The following is a 19,492-nucleotide window of genomic DNA, read 5'->3' as shown; positions in this document are numbered from 1 at the left end:
ATGAGTTGCAGCTGCTGCAGCAACATCAGCAGCACTTGCTGCACCAACCGGAAGCGAATGTGCAGCAACAGCATCCAGGAAAACGAAGCTTTTTCCCGAGAGTTAACCTGAGAGCGGGAAAATGCAGAAGAGAGCGGCGTCTCTTTGCCGGAAAAGCTTTCTCTGCCGGTGCCTCTGGCTCTGCCGACGTTGACGGCTCTGCTGGCGTCGGCAGCGGCGTCGCTGTTAAGTTTTCAGTTTTCAGTTTGTTGCCGGTTTTGCGGCATGTTGCAAGCCGAGGTGTTTCCCCAAAATCAAACAAAACCTGCAATCCACCCACCACCCAATTTCCCGGCCATTTGCCACCCGCTCGCAACCCACTAAGGCAGAGAAATCTTTGGGCCTTTTATTTAATTAAATGCACAAGATCAGGCTATCCATAGTTGATAACACACTGATAGTAAAAACAAATATCAAAATTTTATATACATAATATTTAAATTAAATATTAAAACATTAAAATATTTCAATAAATGTGAAAAATACTAGATTTAAAATAGTTCCTATTTATTTTTTTTTAATAAATATATGGCTTAAGTTGAAATTATCTTTGCAGATAATAAAATGAATTTTAAAATTAATCAAATACAGCATTTAAAAAAATTTTAATATTTTCACTTTTAAAATAACTAAAAAGCAAAAAAAAAATATTTAAATTAATTACTACGTTGTCTACATTTTCTCTTTTAGTACAGTACATCCAAAATTATTTTGCTTTACTATTAAAAAAATACCATTTTTGTCTCACATAAAATTAAAAATATATGATTTACTTAATCTGCAAAGCTGTGAATGTTTATTATAAGTACACTTCTGTAATATAAATAAACGGGTTGAAATAGTTAGTTTAATTATTTTTTTATTAAAGCAAAGCAAAACTTTAGGTGTCTTTTGTTTGGTTTCCACAATTAAATTTTAAGCAGTAATCATAAAAATTAGGCCAATAAAAATTGAAATATTTAAATCTTTTATTGTTATTCTAATAAAATCGTTTTATTGGCAAAGTTTTCAATAAGTATGCCTCTGTATTTATGTAAAATTCAAAAGAATGCCACTTCAAACATTTTAGTAGGTCTAGTTATTTATAATTTAAAAATGGATTAATGTGACTTTTATTTCTAGATAAGTTTAGATATTTTTAATCCGCACTATTATATGGACCTTTGCCATTGCCCAGCTTAAGTCCAGCCTTTCCCGTGGTGCCATACTACATACCTACCTCCGCCTGCCCTTCCTCTATTCTCAAATTTATCCCGAAGCCTTTGGCCTTAATGGGGATTTGATGTTTTCGGTCAAGTGTCAAGCGTTTGGCCTCCGATTGCCCGTCGGACAGGCGAATCAACGAATCCTGCTGCAGGTGGGACCCGACACTCCAGGCAACCGTCAATACCAGCAGCTATGTTTTAAATTCGTATTTAAGGGTTAAACAAAGTCTCGAACGTGTATCGCCATTGTCTGCCCTTCAATTGGGATCGGATTGTGCATGTATGCAAATTGTGTCTAGCAATTTGTTCAACTCAATAAATATGGCCAGCACCCTGGCAGCCTCAGCAGGACACCGAACGCACTAAAAATTTACAAAGAATAAAGCAAAAAAAAAACTAGGCAAAGAAACTACAAAAAAACAAAAAGAACAAACGAACTGGTAAAGAATATTGAGCAACTCCGGCCCCAAAAACTATAAAAGTGATTTATTTGATGTCACAGAAAAGCAGTCATGCATAAATATTTAGCATAACCCTCAGACTCCGCACAAACTCCGGATAACGGACAAACGGACAAACGGACAAGCGGCCAGCGGACAAAAACGGACACCGATGCCGTCTGCGACTCCAAGGAGATATTTAAATCAGGCGAACAGATATATGCTTTATAACTGTGTGCCAGCCGTAAGCAGGCGCAATCTAAAGCCGTATAGTGTGTGTGTGTGTGTGTTCTTCTGGCCCTTTTTTATTGGCAGCAAACGGAGACGGAGACGAGGACATTATGGACAGACTCGGACACACGCCTACTTCAATATGCTGGCTCAATGCTCAAGGATGCGGCAACCGAAGTCGAAGAAGGAGCACCCCAAACAGGGCACATAAAAACCCATAAGCATCCTGCAGCCGGTTGTGGAGCAGAGTGGAGTGTAGTGGAGTGGAGTGGAGTGGAGTGAAGTGAGGTGGCCAGGAGACCTCAGCCGAAAACTCTTTCCCTCCATACACTCACAAAGGGACCTTCTAGTTCGAACCAGAAGCTTGTCCTGCTTGTTAAGCAATCCTTGGACAGCTTGACTTGTGTTCCCCCTAGTTTAAGTCTTTGCGATTTACACCAAAGTAGATGTCGTTAAAGTTGTAGTTGAAGTTCTAGTTAATTTTATAGTTAAAATTTAGTTAAAGTTCTGGTAAATATTGTAGTTAAAAAGTAGTATAAGTTGTATATAAAGTTAGAGAACAATGTGAAGTTCATATAAATATCTTAGTTTATCTTTTACACATTTAAATCCTTTTTTTCTTGAGTAGATAACTCAATCACTGGAAAATGTTTAATTAAATTAGAATTAAAGAAATTAAAAGCAAGGGTTGAAAAATAAGTTAATAATGCGCTGTTTAAAGTAACAAATTAGTTTGTTCATGCATAGTTTAATTTTACATTAAGAAATTACATATTTTAAGCAATTAATACTACATTTAAAACTTAACCACAGACAAATCTCGCCTTCCTTTAAAGAGCATTCCAAGCTTCACCTAACTTTTCAGAACTTTTTTTCCGCTTGGACCAAATCAAATATGCGCAAATAAATAAAAATGAAAATTCAAGAGAGCCTGAAAAAAATGAATTTCTTCTTTAACTGTTGATGCCGATAAGCATTAGCGTGGGAGATAAAGGGGCCAATGTATTCTCAAGGTAAACTGGTGGGCAAAAGAAAACACTTTGCGGCATTTTTATAGTTGTTTGATATATTCATTGAAATTGGTTGCCATGTTCCCGTTCAGTTCGTTGTGTATTGAAATATTTATGAATCAATAACAAAAACGTATTCCCCTCAACCTCAACCTCGACATTCACATTCACATTCACAATCAAATTCACATCCTCAGCCTTATCCACATCGCCCATAATCCAAGGATTGGCTATGGGTTTCCTCCATCCATGTGATCCTGTGTGTATGGCATCTGTCCAAGCCGAATAAGTGAGTGTTTGGTTAAGCAATTGTTTATGTGAAGTTGAAGTTGTCGCATTGGGTATAAAGACAGACGCCTTCGCATAGATCAAGTCCCAACATATAGCAGACAGGGCGGACTATAGAAAGGGGGCGATTTCTGGTTCGATTCTCGGCATAATTGGCTGGGAGACGTTGCGAAAGTAAGTCCTTGGGCTAAACCTCTCGGCTCGGATTGTTGGGAGAGCTTAGAATGAGATAATCTACCAAGTAACCAGTTGTTTGTTATTGTTATAGGTAATTCAGATGCAGAGTAAAACCAATAAATACATTTATAACACATCTCAGAGTTTGAGATAAGAATATCTACATAAAAGTATAATGGCGCTCAGCTGATTCTGTATTTTTGTATTTCATATAATTTGTTAGATTAATAAATGTGTCCTGGTTAGATTTTTTTAAATCCTAACACTATGCCTTACGTCTTTGGGGCCTGTTGTCAATGAAGCAAATGGAATGAGGCGTCAATGGGCTCCACTCTCCTTCTTCATTTCCCCGTGTTGCATGCAAGGAGTTTCTCTGCCACATTGCTCCACTTTGAATTAGGCCCAACAATTTCTCCTGCTTGATATTTTTTTTTTTTTGTGGGGCAACCTCAGCCATGCTTTCCTTGCCCTTTCACCTCTCTGCATCGCTAGCTGCACAAATTTGAATCATTTACGAAATATGCAGCACAGAAGAAAACGGAAGTCAAGGAGTGAAATAATACAACGACAACAACAGCGATATCTATATAAGTGTGTGTGTGTGCCAATGGCTTGGGTTCTTTAATAGGCAACAGAACGTGACTTAAAAGCGACGACTTAGAAATACCCTATTTACATAACTCTACTACTATCCCTGATAATTACAATTATGTTGTCCACTAAAAAAAACATGCACATAGCAAAGAGTTAAGGCTTTTGTCAAAATTTGTTATATATCAATTCCTTGAAGTAAAAAACTGCTTAGTCTAGTAGAAACACATGTCCATCCCAAAAAGTTCGCCTTTAAGGCTAACTATTTCCAGGTTCGCCAAGGCTCTTGGAAAAATTTCTTAGTATAATAGCTGCCCAGATGGTGAAATTATCACAGCCAAACCAAAACTAGGTTGCATACCAAAAAGTTCGGCAATATGACAAGTAGTTCCCAAGATCATTGAGACATTTGGATGGAAAAGGGCAAATATGAGACTGAGGCATAAACAGCGCGCATCGTTAGTTGTTGGTTAGAGATTGGGTCCCCATTTCTCTTTCTCTCTCTCGCCATCTCGATTGCTCCTTTTCTGGAGTCCTGGGTGACGGCTGCTCCTTGGCTTTTCCCGACTGTGACTGTCATGTGCCACAAACCCACTAAACTAATGAAAAATGTGAAGCGACGGCACAAAAGGAAGCACAATTTCCCCCCACACACACACACACACCCCGGCACCTCTACAAATGCAAAAAAAAAAACAAGAAAAGAAAAAAAAAAGGAGCAACACAAAGAAATGTTAATTCCGTAATACTTTAAATGCGGCAGGCATCGAATGACATTTGCACTTTGGCTGCCACTGTGCCTGTACAGTGGGACGAACTTTTGGGTCCGTTCCTGTGTGTTATGTTTGCCGTACGTGACGGCCAAGTGAAAGCGCTTTCTCCTCCCCCTCCCCTCCAACGGAATCTCTGTGTGCTCAAATATGTATTTGCCGCTTGCAGGTTAAAAAAAAATATATATGTATAGTATATAATAACAAAAGGTGCAAAAACGGGCACAAGAATTGCAAGGGGCACAAGGTGTGGACCGAGCTGGTAATGTGGAATCCTGGGGAGAAGATTGGGGTGCCATGCTGACCGCACTGGCCAAAACAACAAGCAACAAAACCAAACAGAACAGGACTTTCAAAAAAGAAAAAAAAAAAACAGAAAGACAACGAACACGAACAAACATCAGATGCAGACCTTGCTTGGATATGAACTCGTGTCACGAAAGTGTTTTCCAAAGCATTGTAAATACATTCTTAAATACAAGAAATGTGAGATCTATATGTTTTAAGTCATCTACACTCTTTACGAAATTTAAGATTATATACTGATCAAATTTATTTGGTTTAAGAGGTTATTAAGTTTCTTATAGTAGAGTAGTTTTTTATTGAGAAATATTTATTTTTACATATCTTTGATCAGTATTACTTAAGTTATTTTTTTTATGCTAAAGTTAAATGGTATATTTTATAAGATGGTAGCAATGAAAAGTTTTTAATTAGGTCTCATTTTATTTAGTTTTTCAATGATGTTAACTCTTAGCATACCAAAGTTTTTGCATTTTTTACGAGTAGATCCCGAGTTACTTAAGGTTATGAATAGGTTATTTTAAATGAACTAAATTAATATGAAATACCAGAACTTTTACAAGGTCCCATGACTCCCCTCAATGAGTTGCATACATATATCGAAGGCAGTATATATATTGAAGGCATTGGCACGAGGAGTGTTAATCACACGACCATCGCTGAGGCCAAGAAGGGGGTTCCCCGAAAGAGACAGGAACAGGGGGAGGAGCAAGAGAGATGGCAAAACATCGGCCTGGGTCAGTTCGCACGTTCATTTGCGCGCTCGTTTGCTCTTTAACAAATGTGCGCTGCTTTTCATTACGTATGACAGCAAATAGTACAATGGAATATGGAATATGACATGCAGGCGATAAAGTTATGCCGGAGACATACCAAAAGAGCGAAAATGGGGAGGTGGGTTGGAGAGGTTTGCCTGTGAAAGGCAGAGGCTGAAAGGTGAGCAAATGGGTGTTAGTGTGCCACTTTGTCAGCCAACACACACACACACACACACACACACACACACACACACACACACACACACACACACACTCACACACATTCAAAGGGAGAAAGGGAGCAACACCTGCTGGAGAAATGGAGAAATGGAGAAAGGTGAAGCAGCAGGCCACAAATGCTACTGCGGTAGTTGTGCTAATTTGTTTGTTTGTCGTTATCATTTTCCTCAGCCCACTTCGCCCATATCCTTTGTCCCAGACAGCCGCACAAAGGCACAAAAGCAAAACGACAGCCAGTGGAGGAGGTCAGCGAAAACAGAGAAAGCCAGTGTCAGTGGAAGTCCACCAGAAGGACATGGGTCTGCAGAAAGGTGAGCTAAAATTGTTAATAGCCGGATTAAAGTCTTGACCCATAACCATACCACATAAATATGCCACGGTGTTTGCAATCAACCATGTGATTTTTAAATCTTACATATCTTAAATGTCACCGAAACTCCAATGAATGTGCTTATAATTCCCAAGTTTATTTTTATGAACTAGTACCTGTAGCAATCTGAAAAGTATAAGCACCCCAAGCTTGATATTTATATAGTCAAAAAAGCGTAAAAAAAAACAATACTAATATAATCCCAATTCCTACGAAATAAAGTACTTTAATGATCGAAAGCATGCAGTATTATTGTTAACATTAAAAAAACAAATTACCTAAAAAAGGACCTTACCTTAGGTTTTTTAATGGGTCACGAAGTTCTTACCTCTACCTCTACTTCTGCTTCCTTAACTAATCCTTATAAATTGACATCCAGGACTTTATCAGCATCATAAACTAATACAGAATGTTTCTATTCACTTTCACCGATGGCACGCACTTGTTCTTTTCCCGATTTTCCCCATTTTCCCGCCTTCCCCAGCTAAAAACCACCGGAGAGTGCAGTGCCAAATATGCGGAAAAAGCTGGGAAAAGTCCTTGCTTGCCAACTGGTCATCAGATCTGAAAGGCAGAGACAGAAATGGAAAGGGGGAGGGGGGATAGAAGAGGGATAGAAGAGGGGGATGAGTGTCTATGTCTGGGCATTGTGTTTCCCATTTTCCGTTTCCCGTTGGTTCGTCTTCAGCTTTGGCTGCGTGTCAAACGGTAAATTTGTGCAGCGCTCTCCCTCCCACCCCTGTCATTTACAGTAGTCACTGGTTTGGTTGAACCTCTTTTTGAAAAGTTCAAAATATTCACGTTTTATAATTAAAAAATATTCACATTTTATAATTAAAAATATACTTACATTTTTTAAAGTTTATGTATGTATATGAAATATGTATAAATAGTTAACCTAATAATGACCTGGTTAGCTTATAACTGATTCCAAATCGGTATAATTGTAAATATATTTTTGTAAGGATTAAAGAAAAGTTTCGCTTTATCGAACGATCACTGTGTCGTGCATTTTGTGTTTTGTCGCGCATATTAATCATAAAGCGGACACGCGTCGCTTTACGCACGTCTGCCGGCTGCGGATGCGGATGCGGAAGACAAGAGACTCCAGCAAGTAACCCGACACTCCCACTGCCCCACTGCCCCACCCCCCACCACCCACCTCCCACTCCCCATCTTGAGTACTGTCCGCGTATTAGATTTAAGCGCGTTATAAATGAGCCAGGCCAATACACAAGCACACATAATTTCTGGCTCCTCTTTTACTTTAGCTTTCGTCTGCTCATAAATCAAAATTTTTAAAGGCCAGATAACTAACAGTGGAATTGGGTAGTTTGGCGGGGTCCGGGGATTTTTTGGGGGATATATTTTGCTTTTGGGGATCCGGGAATGGACAGCCCTTTGCTGCTTTTACTGTCCATGACGGATGATTGGATTTTATGTTGATTACAAAAATGTCTGCGACTGTATTTGTGTGTGCAAGTCGATTTTTTGGCTCGGCCTTTCATAGATATCTTTTATTTCCCCCTGCTAAAAATTAGGCAAAAGTATAGCAAAGGGTAGCAAATCGAGGTATTTATGGCTCAAATGGTCGATGGCCATTTTCAAATGGTGTATACTTCCCTTCAAGTTTTACTTACTTGATTAACAACATCTATTTCTATTTAATACAAATTCTATTTTATTAATATGAATTAATAAAATAAAAAATAAATATGGTGTATAGGCGAATATGTTCCTAATAAATTTTAAATAACAAATGAATAACTTTTCATTTTACAATAAAACCATATTATATTATTTGTATGTAACTTCACATTATTAATTTGACCAGCACATTATATATAATTATTACTTTTGTATACTTCCCTTCAGCTTCTACTTAATCTATTATCAACATCTATTTCTTAATTAGTTAAATTATGGAAAAGTGAAAAATAATAAATATATTAACAAATTAGATAAATTTATTGGTAATATTTATTCCCTAATAAATAAATCACTTTTTTATTTAAAAATTACCAATCTTTCTCATATAAGTTTTAATTTTTGTTATAATAAATCTTTCAAAAATGTTCCACCATATATGTTTGCCTTACAGAACTAATAACTACGTTTTATCTTTAAAACTGTATGCATTTATTATGGGATCAGTGATGATATAAATGCAAATATTATTTCTTTTTTTAGTGTTCCCAAGCTAATATCCTTATTAATAACCCCTGTACTGAGTACTAACCCGTCCAGATCCTGGTATTTGATGGCTCCTCCTTGGCTTTACCCCCATCTCCTTGCCTTCTACTCATATTACCAGTTTTAGTCCAGCCTGAACTGCGGCATTATGTTTGGGGGGGTTGGTGTTTGGAGTTGTGGAATTGTGGGTAAACTGGGATATATCACAGGGATATTTCGGTTATTATTGGCCATATTTTAATGCTCTCGCTGCTCCGTCTGTTTTGGCCCAACCGAGATTTGTCGTAGTCCATTTTTGATTTATTTATGTGTTTATTTGCCTTGTTTTTGGCTTTGCGTCTGTGATTACTCATCGCTCCATGGCTCCCTGTTCGCCCGTTGGGGTGGCTCGGATTCGATTTGCATACTGTTTTATTTGCATTTTACATAATAATCTAATTTTATTAGTTTTGCTGCATCATCGACATGAGTGGTGGTGCGGCGGCTCAAGTCTTGCCAATCCCAATAATGGCTCTAATGGCACTTTGGTGCCCGAGATTTTCCCCACATCGATTGTTGTATACTTTCAGGTCATTGGCCGACATTTCATAGTAAAATGTTGTTTTTTTTTTTTTTTGTTGCTTTGCTCTTTTGGGGACACTTAATGCGAGCTGTGCCTACTCGCAATTCGTTGGGTGGTGTGTACTATAATTTCTAGTTGCATTTTTGGGCATTTATTTTCATGGCTTACTTGTAGCATATTTCGCTGGCCACCACATTAATTTTACTTTGCGGTGCAGGGTGTTAAGAGTGGCAGCAGGCGTGTTAAGGATGGGGGAGGGGAGCTGGGGGGTTGGTCAGTGTGCAGGGGTCAGGGTTCAGGGGTCAGCAGGTCAGCGGGTTGGTGCAGGGATTGCCCGACAATTGCCGCAGTCTTTGGAGAGTCTTCCCAGCGCGACGGGCAGTCGTAAATTAGTTGCGAATGGCAGCAGTAACACCATCAACAACAACACCACAAAACAACAATCACACCAACAACCACAACAAGAGCAACAAAAGCAACAAAAGCAACTAGAATAACTACATCTGAAAAGTTCCACCGTGCAGAGTGAGAAAAGTTCAAAAAGTGGAAAGGAAAAGTTCAGTAAAAGTGTGAGGTGAAATTATTATCAAGTGCTTGCCACGAAATTTGCGGTTGCCTTAAATTGGTGCACCTGTTTGCGTTTAAGCGAGAGTGTTCTAATTTAACATATCCACATGGAGATAAAGTTTCCTGAATAATGGCGAAGTCCCAAGCAGTAGCTTAAACTAATTAGCATGCACAATTATTACGAGATGTATCCATCTAATATACACCAACAACAAAAATATTAAATAATATACACCAACAGTAGAACACTCGCAACAATTTCACCAATAAGAGATTAATTCAAATACACCAACAACACAAATATCTCATTTTATAAATCAACAATAGAAATATCCATTGAAATAGCAAATTATTTTTTCCATTTAAAAATGGAAATCAGAAGATTAAACTATTAAGTTAAAGCAAGATTTACTGCAGCTATTAACATTCGCATCAATTTCACCAACACGAGATCCATATAAATACACCAACAACAAAAATATCTAGGATTGTATATCAACAATAGGAACTTTCATTGGAATAGAAAACAATGTTTTCGTTTTAAAATAAGAATCAGCAGATTAAATAATTAAATTAAGAGACGACTTACTGCACTAATTAACACTGCGACGTTTTCAGCTTTAGGATTTCCAATAAAAAAAGAGAAAAAATAACATTTTAATTCCAATTATAACAACAATGACATTCTCTAATGATACTAGGTCATATTAAAAGCACTTTAACAAATGTTGGTTGCATTTACAAACAAATGTAGAAATATACAACTTGAAACACACATACTGTACAAATAATTAAAGACAAAAGGCAATCGATGCAACATTGTATGCCACTCCAAGTCTATTTTACCTGACATTAAACAGTTGAATAATAATGCCCCGGGTGATAGCCCGAAAAGAATATAAATACTCATTCCTTCAGTTCGATTTCGATTCCGATTCCGATACCGAATGACTTGCAGCAGACAAACCCCAAAATCTGACTCAGAAGCCTTAACGTTCGATGCAATTTGGGCGGTTTCTGGTGGCGCTGCCATTACCAATTATTGGCGCTGTTATCGCGACCTCCTTGCGCTGACCCCAATTTGGCCAATAAGGTTTCCTTCTCAAAAAAAAAAAAAACCTCCACGGGGGAAAAAAAAAAAGCAGAAGAAAAAGTATTTACAAAGGAAAGGGGAGCCGCAAGCTTCGAGTTTCGAGCTTGTTGATTGCCTTCGCGTCTCGGCGATGGCAGCTGATTGAAGTGCAAGGTGAGTGGGGATTGGGGGGGGAGGCGGGTTTTAGGGGCCAAGACGCCTCTGACAATTTCTCTCAGTGATCGGGAGAGGGTAAAAATGGGGGGGGTCTCCTTGGGCAGGTTTCTCTTTCACTTTTAATGGCAACTGGCATAATGAGCTGCTATGTGTGCCATGTGCCACCAGGCCAAACTCGAACTTGCTGCATTTGTTTTGGCCACTTGGGACCTGGCTAAAAAATCCAGCCACCCAAAACCCCACTTTCGCTGCCCTTTTGGCCAGCATTGACACAATAAAATATTTGTTGTCGTTGCATTTATTGACGCATTCGCTCGTTTGCATATTTTGAATGTTTCCATGCCCTTTGTGAAGGTATTTCCATTTTAGCTAAGGGTAATCCAATAAATTTCTACCCAATAAAAACAACCTGTTAACCTATTCCTATTAAAAATGGTACCTCTTATGAATCTTTTTTAAGGATTTTAAAATTAGAAAAAGTTTAAAATAAAAATTTCAGTTGCTAACATCGCAACTGAATAATTTTGAAGTTATTATTTATTTATCTTGTTCTGAAGAATTCGGCTTTTTACTTTTTTACACCGATAAAACAGCTCGACGTTTTAGTTGCAAAAAAGGTTATAGGTTAAATTTTGATAAGCGAAACAAAACATTTAAGTTCAAATTAGTAACACAACATTTTTATCAAGCGTTCTACGTTTGAAAATTTGTCCACCCTGTTTTTGCACCAAAAAAAGCCAATAACCGAAACGCGAATTCTTCAGTAGAATACAAAATATTATTAAATAGAAAATTATTGATAAAAGAACGGAGACCAGTCAGATTTTAATTTGGAAATGACAAATTGGAAAACATTTGCAGGCCGTGATACAAATACAAAATACAAAAAAGGCTGCAGAAGTTTTTCAAAATTGGATGTATAAAAATTATGAATACTAGTTTTCCTCATATTTGATTGTCCTACATATTTTACTTAATTTTGGATTCCCAATTTTGTTTTCGGATTTTTTAATTTTCAATTTAGTTTTTCCTAAATATTTACAGAAATTATAGCTCTGCATTTTTAAATACCGATTTTTATTTTCCCAATTACTTAACAAAAATTCTTATTCAAGTCTCGTTAAATATATATACACCATCGTAGCACCAAAAGCAATTTGTCAAAAATCTGAAGAGCATCCACTATTTCTGAGCCTGGTATGCCCGATTTCGCACCGCTTTTTGCCGTTGTTGTTGAGGCTCCGCGACATGCGACAAAATAAAATGTAATTTCTCTTTCAGGCCCAGTTCCAGTTTGCATTTGCAGTTCCCAACCCTGGCCAACATGCGACAATTCAATGCTGACAACAACGACGAAAAATGGCAAAAATAACAACGATGGCAACAACAAAATATGCAAATCGTAGTTTCTAGTTGGGCGAGGTCAGGCATACGGGTTTTGGGTTTGAGTTTGGGTTTGGGTATGGGTTATTTGCCAAATTGGAGTCAAGTGCAATCGTATTCCCGCCCCATCGAACATAAATAATTTAAGAGTGTGAAAACCAATTTTTTGTTTTTCATTTGTGCTCCGTCCGGAATTTTGTTTAGATTGTATTTTTGGACAGCAAAAAATAAAATTTCGTTATTGTTATAATCTCGTTGAAATGTGATATTGGAACTTTTAATTGTTATGCATTTTTAAATGATTTTATTTTGAGTTTAGTTTTGTGTCATTGCCATTGATTTTGTTAGCCCATTTAATAGTTTTTACAGAAACTGCACATTGTTTATATTATATATGGGCCAGTGACATTTTAATTTCGGATAATTTTCATGGCAAAGGGTTCAGCTGTTTGATTTAAAATGAAAACTGTTCAAAAGATTTCATTAAATTGAATATTCGTTGGGTAAACAATTCGATTTGGCACAGTAATTGGTAATTAGCGCATGTAAACAAAGTCCGGCTAGTAAATTGAATTAAAAATGACATAGTATAGTATGCATAACAATAATTTCCATTAATTTTTGGATTTATTATTTATTTCCTTTTTATATATTTGAGCTTTAAGGCTTGATATTAATTATTATCTATATATATATTTATACAATTTTTGAGTTGGTTTAGACTTAACATTCAATTCTCTTTGTATTTTTACATATTTTAATGATTTTGTTGCATTGTAAAGTATTCTATTTCACATTACAGTAACTTCTGTATATATTTTACAATTTAATGCAACTTTCTAGATTTTTTTTTAAGTTTAACTAATATTTTGTATGGGATTTTTATTTAATGTTTGCGCTTGAGTCTGCTATTTTGGTTAACCAAAGTCGACGCATTGAATGAAGGGCGGTGAAAAATCAAAATCATTGCCTCACATCCAATCCGCCGAATCAGGCAGTCAAAAGATCAGCCTCCTTGTTCAAAATCTTATCCTCGAAAAACTTGGGCGAATAGTTGGGAGAGGTGAAAAAACTGGACCTATTGGAGATCTTGGTGCGCAACCGTTTGCTGGTCACCAACTGGGACATCTTGCGGAGCGTTATGTAGTCCTTGTTCAGCATGCGGCACAGCTCGATGAAGGTGCACAGTTGGGGCGACTTCAACTCGGTGGCCAGATCGTAGGCGGAATTGAGGACCTCCGTTTGCCGTTCGTATTTGTGGAGCACTGCATGCGATTTGGCCATCAGCATTGTGCTAAGGAACTCCCAAATCCGGCTATTGCATAACCTGGCCTCGTCGATCGACTTTTGGGCAAAGGACAGGCTCTGAACAAAGTGATTCTTCTGCATGTGCCGGTCGGCCAGTTCGTGGAGCAAGTAGCTCCTTTCAATCGGCAGGCGGGCGAAAAGTAGGCGCTTCTCCAGATATTCGAAAACATTTCTAGGGGACAAAGATTAAATTTAAAATTAACTTCCTGCATTTTCTTCGTAAAGTAACAAATAAATGTATTACAAATTTGTTATTGTGTTTTTCACCCTACTTGTTAAGGATTATAAAAACAATACATGGATAATTGATTGAAAAAATTAAATTTTTTGGTTCTTTAAGGTTTAAAATCACTTTTAAAGGTCTCTAAAAAATGTTGTGTTAAAATATAACATCGTCTTTCGGCATTTAGTCATCGGACAGCTCAGTTTATATATCGTATATATATATCTTACTAATTGAGATTTTAAAATCTTTTGATATCGAATGTAATATTGGATGTTACACTTTTATTATTATTATTATTTATTAATTAAATTATATAATAAAATATAACAAAATGAGAAAAAATGAGAAACTCTCAAAAATATGTATTAATTTTAAATCTCTTTAGAAGATCTCTAACAAATTTCTTAAACAAGAGAACATTGTCTCGAAGAAAAGCCAAGTTTCCTAAATATATTATATTGTACTTCTTGACATTGTAATAAGTAATTTAAAATTTTCTGAGATTTATGTATTAATATTTTAAAACAAGTGATATAATAATAATATTTGGTAGTACACTTTAAAACTTGTAAAGTACACAAAAAAAAAAAAAATAAATGTTTTGTTTTGTAAAAACTTCAAAATATTTAAAAAAATATCTTTTGATTTTATATGTCTTCAAAAAATCCCTATAAAAATTGTTTAGAAATATAAAACTACTTTTGGCATTCATTTATTGGACCTAAATGTTTACTATATATATAACTACAAATTTTGAGATACTTCTGTGGAGCCAAGGAATTTGAAATATATTTTGTGACATTTTAAAACATGTTAACTAAGTAAACACTTGGTGCAAGTAAACTCACTGATCTGCCAGTCGGTCGGTGCTCTGCTTGTCGGGGCCTGCATAGGCGTAGGTGGATCGGTCCCCGAAGATGAACTCCGAGTGCTCCAGCGGCTTGGCCGTGGGAATGTTGAGCAGGTGGCACATGGCGCTCTTGTCGTAGGGCGTCACCCTCGTGGGCGGCAGGCGGTAGCTCTCGCACAGGCTCAAGGCCAGATTGTTGTACACCTCGTTCATGAACTCCACCTTCCAGGGCATCAGGCGGTTCGTCTTGGTGACCACATAGTTGCCCATCACGTCCTCCACGAATTTGCGAAGGCGCTTATCGATTAAAGGGTGAAAAATGAAATCGGATAATATTGATTAAGCTAAGATTTCTAAAACTAAATAAAAATGCTAAATACTAATACATAATAGTAATAATTGATCAGCATCACTACGGGAGTAAATCTTGTCTCTAGTTTTAAAGCTACCTGCATGAAACTTTCCCAAAAGAAAAACAATTTTTTTTGTAGTTCTTCGAGAAATAGTAATGATTTAATGTTTCAGAATTTAGGTTTTAATTGTATTAAAATCGACCGACTACAGCATATAGCTCTCATGGGAACAATTGAAAATTTATAATTATTAAAATATTAAAAAATAAATGAACAGAAAAAAATAACTTTTAATTTTGTTTATATTTTTAAAAAATACTTTTGGACATTATAATGATTTAATAAATCAGAATTACGTTTTAATTTTACTCAAGTCAGAAAGCAATCTTATAATCAAGCTGAAAATTGAAAATTGTTACATATACGCGTATAAAACGAAATGTAGATGTTTTAAATATTAATTAAATTAAATAATAATAATATTAATATTAATATTAAATATTCCTTATTTAATTTTTGTAATAGCTGCAAGGGTATATAAACCCTTTGTGTTTTTCTTAGTTCTTAGCTCACCTTGAGATCATTCTTTTTCCTCAGGACACGAATGGTTTGCAGGATGCTGAGCATGTTGCGTCTGGTCTGGTACTGGATCCTGAACAGGTTCGCCTCCCGCATTTGGGCCTCCATGCGGGGATCTCGCTGGAAGTACTCATTGTACATGGGACTCCGGGCCTGAAGCATTTTCGTGAAGGTCCTCAGCCGCTGAAACGAACTCTCCAGATACTCGGTTCTGGCTGGCGAGGAGCCAAAATTGTGGTCCAGCAGGCAGTTGTGATTGCGGCGAAGGGTTTTCAGAAAGATGAAATCGGTCCAGTTGCGACCCAGATAGTTCTGATGATAGATCTTCGTCTTGCGACGCCTACGCTCGTCTTCCAATGGCGACAGCATCTCCGCCTTGCGATCGATGGTGCTCTGGACATCGCACTCCTCGCGCTCCTTAAGGATCTTCCACAACGGTCGTTTGTCCGCCTTTCGCAGCTCCTCCTGCTGGTGTTCGTAGAAGCCCGGCAGCTGGGACGAGTGTTCCATGAAGAAGTTGGCCAGACTGTAGCCCGTGCAGTCCTTCAGATTCTCATCGACGACGAGGAGGCGATTTTCGAAGGCTTTTAGGGCAGTGCCCGCATGTCGACGCATATTATCGTGCAGCAGGCTCTTGTTGTCCTCAAACCGATTCAGATCGTACAGGGCGTCGGCCAGCTCCATGGATATGTTCGCATTCCACACCTCCCGCGCCTGCGATGCCCTCAGACTGTCATCCAAGGCGCCCTGCGTGAGGGCCACCGATCTCTGGAACTTGCTGCGCAGATAGAAGGCCTTGTGGTCCACACCCTCGTGCTCCCGGATGCACTTGTCGAAATATCGCTTCGCGGAGTTGTTTCTCCGCATTCTCGCAAAGTACTGGCCCCAGCTGCGGTGGATCCAACGCTGCTGCTCCGACGGCCAGTCGATGGTCTCCCACGCCCTCAGATTGGCCACCAAAACGCCCGCCGGTGCCGATTGAGTTGTGTCCTTCATCCTGCTGTCCCAGTCTCCACGTCGGTCAAGTAAAAAACAAATAAAAAAAAAAACTAGCTACGGGAAAAAACCCTAAAAATAAATGGTACAAAAAATTGAAACTAAACCAATTTGTCTCTCCTAAAACAGAAATGAAAATGAAGGATAAGTCATGAGCTCGTACTTAAAACTTAAAATGATTCTTTCATTAAAATAACTTAACTAAAATAACTTTGACAAACTCCAAAATGCCAGCAAGAAACAATGAAAACCACACATTTCATAGAGTTTATCGACAGTTTATGTATACACAAATTTAATTATCTTTCCCTAAGCCCATCTAAAGCTAAACAACAATTTTAGCTTGCCAAGAAATGGAAAAAGATCGAGCCTAGATATATGAAATGTAAACATTTTAAACATCAAGGCTAGATCTTTTTACAACCAATAACTATATAACAGCAATACAAATTCCAAATACAAATGGGTGTGTACGAATATCAGTGCTCAAGGTTTCTGGGATGATCGATCACTTTTGCTGGAAGGGATCCTTGCCGATGTAATTGTCCAGCCGCTGGGCGCCATCTGGTTCCACCTGCGACAGCGCTCCGAATCCCTCCTCGTCGACGAAGCAGATCTCGTGGCCATCGGGATCGCCAAGGATGACGACCGAAACGGTGGCCTTTCCCGGCGTGTCCAGGGTGATCAGGGGCGTCAGGATGGCCCCGCCCGCGGCCTTCACCGCCTCCTCAAGCGGCGGCTGTTGGGCCGTCGGAATGGCAAAGGCAATCCGTCCATAAGCCTTGGCTCGGTTCAGCGGCTCTGCGATCTGGGTGATCTGCAGCGAAGCCTGCTCTCCGCCGTAACTCAAACGCAGACTACCTTCGCTCTCCTCGAGCACATTCATGCGGAGCAGATCGTGCCAGTACTTTCTGGATTTCTTCAGATCGCTCACATTCAGCTCCACCGATTGGACGGGATCGGAGTTAGCGGGCGGCTGATCATCGATCACAAAAAACTTGTAGCCATCGGGTGAGGTGAGCAGACTGCCCGCTCTTCCAGCCACCTGCTTCACAGGATACGAGTGCTCGGCGGCACGGGAAAGGATGTCCTTGGAATGTATGACCACGCCGCCAAAGTCGTTGCCTAGAGCAAACAGATAAGATGAGGATTATTAGGGAATTTCCAATGTCTTATGTTCCTATAACACAGTTTTTCATAAAAATCATTTTTATTGTTATTATTATCTTCTTTTATCATAAATCTTCAAGAATGCTTAAAAATAATTTAATAAACAAATTGAAAACTTGTACCTAACAAAACAAATTTTAAATTTATTTTATTTTTCTAAAGAGAAAACTTTTTATCGTTTTAATATAATGGCTTTACAATTTTGTACACTTATTCATATCAAACAAAAGCCATAAACATCCAGCTCATCAACATTATCAGTTAATGATTAACAGAAACGTTTAAGTAGGTTTTAAAATAACGTCACTGATTAATCAGCTGTCTGCTAGATTTTAGCCTCCTCAAAGATAACTATTTGCTTATCATACAGCCAAAGATTATTAACCTATTATCTGCAGGAAATTGTGCCCTGTCACGAATCAAATAGCTATTAATAGCACTTAATTATAAAGTTGTCGATGAAAGATCAACTTATTTGTACGCTAAGATAAGCCAACAAAATTATACAAATGCTAGCTAAATACGTTTTTTAACTTTGCTAAAATCTTCTAGGGATTATAAAAAAAAATAATAGGAAATAAATTTAATAAAAAAATTCGTAAAAAACCATTTATCATGTAAATAATAATACGAAGCCAAACAAATAAGTAATTTAAAAGGATATAGCAAAAAATTCTTCGATTTGGACACGATATTTTACCCTTAATTGACCCATTTATCAATCAATCAATATTTTCTAATTGTATTTGCTTAACGCTTCAAAAATTTCAACTATATTTGGAAAAGTAACGTAATTAAAACATGAAGATACTTATTATATTTTAATTTTTAGCTTTTCATATTGGTTTTTATTAAAGAAGACCTATACGGGTTTAGCTGCTTTAAGACATTTAACACCTATGCGACCAGAGGTTTTTTTTTTATTTTTCTCACCCATTTCGTAGCTGCTCACTCCATAGTTATAAGTGAGTTCAATGACAAAATGCGAACTTTCGGGTCCATAGCCGACCATCGTTTTGCTCCACCGGTTGTCGTAGGGCCTGCCAAGGGTTAACGATCACCGGTTAGTCCTGCTACGACAACATGTAGTCATCTCCTTCGCACTCACCCGTTGCATGCGGCATCGCATCCCTCCTTAAACTCCTCATGCCGTAGCACCTGTTGCCGTGTGACAAAGCAAGATAGCACACAAACAAAAAAACAATAGAAAAGTACATTATTTTTACATCGTCATTATATGACATTATCGGGCATCTGGGCTTTTTAATTAGCGGCTGCGCGTCGTTGACACGCTGTTCAGATAAAACTACAGCCAGACACTACAGCCGCGATAAGGAAGTCTGCCGATTTGGAAAGATATCTCCCATTTCCCCCAACTCTTACCGTCATTCCCAAGATTTGGCGAAAGAAAAAAGAGTTTTTGGCCCGATCACCGATCTTGAACACGTAGTGCAATGCTCGTCCCGAAATCGCCGACATTTCTCAATTTCTTATATATTTAGCTGGGTCTGAATTGTTAGGGCAAATGATTTACAATTTTTTTTCGGACTTGTTTATGTACATTCGGGCCAAGTGTGACCGTAGGCAGTGCGCCAAAAAATACCAACTTTTGAGAGCTTTTGGAATTATCGATA

General features: G+C 37.9%; 2 protein-coding genes across 2 annotated transcripts; both read right to left on the bottom strand.

The window, feature by feature from the left end:
• Positions 1–13,069: 13,069 nt before the first annotated feature.
• Positions 13,070–16,865, bottom strand: LOC128260922 (uncharacterized). The gene is made up of 3 exons (XM_052994274.1): positions 15,687–16,865; positions 14,759–15,057; positions 13,070–13,856 (listed from the first exon to the last, which is right to left on the bottom strand). The coding sequence occupies exons 1-3, from the start codon at positions 16,686–16,688 to the stop codon at positions 13,367–13,369; spliced, it is 1,791 nt and encodes a 596-aa protein (XP_052850234.1). The 5' UTR covers positions 16,689–16,865; the 3' UTR covers positions 13,070–13,366.
• An 80-nt stretch (positions 16,866–16,945) lies between these two features.
• LOC128260923 (glyoxalase domain-containing protein 4) lies at positions 16,946–19,450 on the bottom strand. Its single transcript, XM_052994275.1, has 4 exons — positions 19,242–19,450; positions 18,967–19,016; positions 18,792–18,898; positions 16,946–17,813 (listed from the first exon to the last, which is right to left on the bottom strand). Exons 1-4 carry the CDS (start codon positions 19,335–19,337, stop codon positions 17,197–17,199), a joined length of 870 nt encoding a protein of 289 aa, XP_052850235.1. The 5' UTR covers positions 19,338–19,450; the 3' UTR covers positions 16,946–17,196.
• Between the last annotated feature and the right edge of the window lie 42 nt (positions 19,451–19,492).

The sequence above is a fragment of the Drosophila gunungcola genome (genome assembly GCF_025200985.1).
Source record: "Drosophila gunungcola strain Sukarami chromosome X unlocalized genomic scaffold, Dgunungcola_SK_2 000046F, whole genome shotgun sequence".
In the NCBI taxonomy this organism is placed as follows: domain Eukaryota; kingdom Metazoa; phylum Arthropoda; class Insecta; order Diptera; family Drosophilidae; genus Drosophila; species Drosophila gunungcola.
Note: the sequence above shows the minus strand (reverse complement) of the source record. Positions and strands in the feature narration are given on the sequence as shown.